The sequence below is a fragment of the Tasmannia lanceolata genome, unplaced genomic scaffold (genome assembly GCF_043159265.1).
Source record: "Tasmannia lanceolata isolate RefF3 unplaced genomic scaffold, GAP_Taslan_0.1 ptg000019l, whole genome shotgun sequence".
Classification (NCBI taxonomy): domain Eukaryota; kingdom Viridiplantae; phylum Streptophyta; class Magnoliopsida; order Canellales; family Winteraceae; genus Tasmannia; species Tasmannia lanceolata.
Window position 1 is genome coordinate 7427696 of NW_027518696.1, and position 6000 is coordinate 7433695.

Consider the following 6000-nt stretch of genomic DNA (forward strand, 5'->3'; position numbering starts at 1 on the left):
GTTGATGGCGTTCGGTTAGTGGAGACCATTGAAGGGGCGACTCTTGTTGGCAGCTGGAACATATTTTCCAAACGAAATCCCGTTTTGCTAGAAGTCCTATGGTTATGATTTCTGAAACCCTTGCGATTTATGAAACGACAACGACAAGGTCTCAAGAACATTCAATGTGTAAGCTCGACTGAGACCAATTTTTTTATATTATATATTAATCTAAGTTCTTGGTGTTTTAGTCTGATTCTATTGCTTCAAATCTTCTGAACATTCTATTGCTTTGAGAAACACCAAAGATAAGGTTCCTTTCACCTCAAGATCATTTTTATTTTATTTTTTCAAAAATCTTGGCATCCTGAAAGCCATTTTAATATCTCTGTCTAGCCCATTCTTATAAATTTGGTGAAATGAAGTTGTGAAATTCCATTACCTTCCAATGGGGCAGTTTGATACGTTGTTTAAAAACCACAGCTTAGTTAAGAGGGCTTAGGGTTTTAATTAAATACATAGAAAATAACTTTCCTAATTCTAAATAACATAGAAAATAAAATCCTATAAACTAATAACATGAAAATAAAAATACTAGAAACTAAATAATACGGAAATAAATCATAATACCTGTATCAAAGATGCAATAAGATGCAATAAGCTAACGGAAAGAAAGAAGAGAAAACGTGCAGCTTTCTATATATATTATCAATAACTAATATAAGAGAGGAAAGCAGTACATATGCTATGAAAGCAATTTAAGACTGAAGAGTCTGTTCCTGTTTTATACATGTAAAGGGCTTAGGATAACAGGAAGGCCAAACTTCGGCTGAAGGGTGATGTTATCTGTTGGCGCGTGCTTATACTGTGGGGAGAGGGTGAAAGAGAACCTCTGAAGGATCATAGAGAGCACTGTCTTTGCTTCCAACATTGCAAAATTCTGCCCAATGCATACTCTTGGACCTATGGAGAATGGCATTAGAGCATTCGGATGTTTCGCTGCTCTTGAGATCCCATCTGCAAATCTCAATGGATTGAATTCATTTGCATCTTCACCCCAATATTTCTTGTTTCTGTGAAGTATTTGCAGTGGAATTGATATATGGGTGTCCTTTGGGATCATCAATTTCCCCAACATCATATTTCTTGAAGCCTTTCTGATCAACAAAATCACTGGGCCATAGAGCCTCAAGGCTTCAAGAAGAACCATGTTCACCTACAAAATTTGTCAAAATTGTTCTTAGTATAAAATAATCAGAACCATTGAAACATGGTATTTTGGGAGCTGTGTTGGTAAAAAGAGTGTTTTTATAATTCTTGACCTACATGGGTATCTTTAGTTGGGGTTGTATGTATGTTGTAAAATAGGAGAAAAGTTAAAGTAATCTTACCAATTTTAACTTGCTGAGCTTTTCTGCATCTGGAATTTCCATCCCACATTCCCTCAACACTTCTTCTCTGAGTCTCCCCTGCCATTCCTGGTGTACGCTTAACAAGAAAATAGTCCAAGTTAGTAAATTAGCTGTAGTCTCATGCCCTGCAAAGAAGAATGTCTTGCACTCATTCATGATCTCCGTCATGTTCAGCTTTGGGCCCGCTTGCTTCCTATCAGATTCAGTATCTGATATTCCCATCATCCACCCAAGCAGATCATCCGCACTGTTTTGATCCTTAGAATTTAACCTACTCTCTATGATGTGGTTAAATATATTCCTCACTCTTCTATTGAGTTCCCATCTGTGAAGGTTCCGTCTAGTAGGAAGATACCTGCAATCAAAAGATGTCTCCAAGTTATTATCATATAAATTTCTTGTCGAGTGTAAAGTTGAAACTATGCTTGAAATAGCAAATCAAGCATAGCTCAACATGATATTGCACTCTGTTTAACATATGGGTTTGAAAGGGTGAGGTAATTACTGGCTACCAGGGATGAAGACATCAGCACTAGTAGCTGTGGCCAATTTTTGAAGCTCCTTCTGCACCTCAAAGACTGCCCTTCCTTCATTGAAACTTTTACCAAAGGCGGTATGGCAGATTATATCTGCAGTTAGCTCTTCAAATTCCATATGCATCTCTATTTCTTTACAGTGCCCCTTGTCTTGAATCACCATATCTTGCCACCTATCAAGCATGGATGAAGTGCATGCTGCCATTGCTTTAGTCATTACCTTTCGAATACAAAGCCACACGTAGGATCAGAAAAGGTTCATTGGCAGTGGACATTTCCCTTTAAATTATGTCACAGATTATTAAGATTGAAATAATTACTATGAAGGAAAATGCGTATTCCTCATGCCTCAAGCTTCATCTCAAATGTAGACCCAATTAAAGACAGACCCAACAACTTATGTGTAACTGTTCTAATAAATATGAAAATGGGTTAGGGTATTTTTGAGAGCTTTGTGGTTAGAGTAAATACAAGTTCTTGCTGCAGACATGCTTGGAAACTTTAGATTAAAGTTGAGGCATTTGGTTTTAATATTGTTGATGGAATATTGTGGTTTTTTACCTTCTCATGAATTTGTAGACAGAAGTGATACCCACACTAGCCATTCAAAAAAAAAAAAAAAGATATCAACACTCCCTTGTTTGGAAGGAAGAAACTGCGTAACTATCTGACTTGAGCTTAATTAAGATCTTAATAAACTGTAAAAGTGCTCTATTAAGACCATAAAAAATGCATACCTATTTGATATTGAAAAGTACAAGTGCTTAAATACCTATTCATGTAAAAAGGCTTAAGAAGGGAAATAATTAAACATCTGACCTTAAGCTTGTCTATGCTGAATGCCGGGTTGAGGGCCCTCCTATGCTTAACCCATTCGAGTCCGTCAGTAAAACCCAATCCCTTCCCAAGCAGGGCCAATAGCGTAGGCCTTGGCTTGGGTTTGGTGAAGAAACCAAACTTGTTTGACAGCAATTCTTTGGCAAGCTCTGGTTCAGTTATGCAGATCCTCGGTTGTGTCCCAAAAAAATATAAAAATCTCTCTCCTGTGGGGGCAAATTACACTACAATCAATTACTGGAAGCATGAGAAATTGCAAGTATAATCATATTCAATAATCTCATCATACAGTCCTTTGAAGAGCATTTGAATGATATTCCTATGTAAAAAACCTTATCCACATGCAAAAAGTGGTCCTTTTGTGACATGAGAGGCTAGGGCTCATATCAACAATCTAGTGCTCCAATACTATCATGAACATAAGTGAAAGTCAAATTCTACATGCTTGGTACGAGCAAGAAAGATCAGGTTAGAGGTGGGATAGATTGCTCCAATATTATCACACCGTACGACCCGAGGGCCTTCAAAGGTGAAGACCCAACATAGCCATGTGAGTTTAACCATAGTATCCATTTCTTTCTATCATCTTAGAAGATCAGTGAACAGTGAGGCAGATAGGCTAGCGAGGGTGGGAGCCTCTAGGGTGACATAGGGTGACATTGGAGTTGTTTGATTTTCTCCTCCTTCCTTTCCCCTCTCCTGGTTGTAGATTGATCATTCTTTTTAATGTAATTCTTTATCATTCAGAGAGAGAGAGAGAGAGAGAGAGAGAGAGAGAGAGAGAGAGAGGGAGGTTTTAGTGGTCTTGAAGGAGAAAGGAAAGAGAGCGAAGGCAGGGTTGATGTATTGGATGAGGCGTGCGACTAGGTAGGATGGACAGGTGCAAAACAAGGTGATTTTAATTCCCAGAGTGCTCTCAGTAACCTATTAGAGAAGTGTAAAACAGTGAGATCCCACATCGAAAAAAGGAGAGAAAGCTTGAGGGCTATATATGTTGTTCTCTTTACTGTGTAGATGCGTTTTCAGCATCCCAAAGGGCGGGTCCCTGTGGGGGTGGGTCACGCACAGTGGTATTTACACAGTGGGGTCAGGGCGTAACAAGATGAATCGTTCCATTATAAAAAAACTCACGGTACGTCCTATATATATATATATATATATATATAGAGAGAGAGAGAGAGAGAGAGAGAGAGAGCATTTCCTACACACTACCTTAAAATACAGTGGGGGCCTACATTGTTTGGGTGATCTAAACAATTCATTTGAATGGTCCTCACATAGATAGGGTGTCCACAAAAAATCAGATCCATAGGATCATCCTAACCATTCAAACTATAGAAGCAAAAAATGGACTAATTTGTGAAGGTTTATACAATGGTTAGGATGATCCTATGGATCTGATTTTTTGTGGACACCCTATCTATGTGAGGACCATTCAAATGAATTGTTTGGATCACCCAAACAATGTGGGCCCCCACTGTATTTTAAGGTAGTGTGTAGGTAACTTACCTACACAAGTGTGTAGGAAATGTTCTCTCAATATATATATATATATATATATATATATATATATATATATATATATAGAGAGAGAGAGAGAGAGAGAGAGAGAGAGTAAACATGTTTTTTAAGATGGATTTGACTAATGCTAGGGAAACTAGTTTAGCTGTTGCCACCATCACAAGTGACGTACGAGTGTTACTTTGTTCTAGGAAACTCACCAGCGAGTTTTTTTTTGTACACATGTTGCTTTCTCATTGTCGTTTTCTTCTGCCTTGGTCTTACTCTTGGTTACCATCATTTTTTTGGATTATAAAATTTATTTATGAAATGAATCTTAAATAGAGAAATGATATCACCACTTTGATGATGGCACTCCTCACATTATTAAAAGGTACAGTATGGCCCGCACCGTAGGATGATCCAAACCGTCCATTAGATGGGCCACAACCTAAATAGGTTGTGCTTCAAAAATCATTTCCATAGGTTGATCCTAACCCTCCGATCTATAGAGGGGTTGAATATTAGAGGGTTGATCCTAACCCTCTATAGATCGGAGGGTTAAGATCAACCTATGGAAATGATTTTTGGGGCACAACTTATTTAGGTTGTGGAACCTATTTAGGTTGTGGCCCATCTAATGGACGGTTTGGATCATCCTATGGTGCGGCCATACCCTACTTTTTAATAATGTGAGGAGTGCCATCATCAAATACGGTAGTGGTGATATCATTTCCTTTGTAATCATCACAACTAAAAACTCCTAAAAAGGAGTGCTTCCCTTGCGTTTATCTTTGTTTAGGAAAACTTGTGTTTCATAGGTTTCAATAGAAAGGCATCATTGACTAACTTTCATAGGCCCAATAAAGATTCGGTAACGGTGAGGCTTCCATCCTTACTGTTCACGTTATCAGGGGGTCGAATACGTACTGCAGGGGGGTGAAAATATCAACGCCCAAATACTATTGTAAGATAATCACATGTGGTAGCAAATTTGGAAAATTAGAGTAAAAATAAATACAAATCTCTCTATTTCTTGCCCAAATTTTAAATAGTGGCCATTGTTCCCACCATATTAAGAGGAAAAAGAGAAGATGCCCAATTTGTATTTTGATAGGCATGAAACTCACCATTTCATACTGAAAGATAACAAGAGAAGAGAAAGGAAGAGAGAGTGAACATACCATATTGTGAGGACCATTTGTAGTAGTGAGGTAAGACCCTTGGTATGAAGTCATGGCAGTGAATATCCATGACCATCTCTCCTACATTCTTCTTCAAACTCTTGATTTCTTCAAGAGAACCAGACATGAATGAGTACGAGGGTCCTCTTATTCCTTGTTTTGCAAAACATTTTTTTAAACTATAAGGCCTCCACAAGAGAACATTGAAGACTTTCCAAAGCCTTGAGATCAGAAGCACCGCCAAAACCACCTGAAATATGCCTAGATAACTCATCTCCATAGATGAGAGAGAGAGAGAGAGAGAGCTCAATTATTTGATAAATGATTTGGAGTTGTACTTGTATTTATAGGCTGGATTTCATATGGGGCTCTCTATGTATGGACAGTAGTGACGTAACCATATGCGTGGATAGAGAGAGAGAGAGAGAGAGAGAGAGAGATCATTACTAAGTAGTAACATGCCAAACAAAATCTCATGCTTTGTCACCCATCTCGCATGGATCATTACTAAGTAGTAATATGCCAAACAAAATCCCATGGTTTGTCACCCAT

The 6000-nt window shown here is 38.1% G+C and overlaps 1 protein-coding gene across 1 annotated transcript; it reads right to left on the minus strand.

The window, feature by feature from the left end:
* Positions 1-650: 650 nt before the first annotated feature.
* On the minus strand, positions 651-5746 carry LOC143852592 (cytochrome P450 709B1-like). The gene is made up of 5 exons (XM_077362045.1): positions 5449-5746; positions 2747-2970; positions 1897-2147; positions 1371-1746; positions 651-1195 (listed from the first exon to the last, which is right to left on the minus strand). The coding sequence occupies exons 1-5, from the start codon at positions 5726-5728 to the stop codon at positions 764-766; spliced, it is 1563 nt and encodes a 520-aa protein (XP_077218160.1). The 5' UTR covers positions 5729-5746; the 3' UTR covers positions 651-763.
* Between the last annotated feature and the right edge of the window lie 254 nt (positions 5747-6000).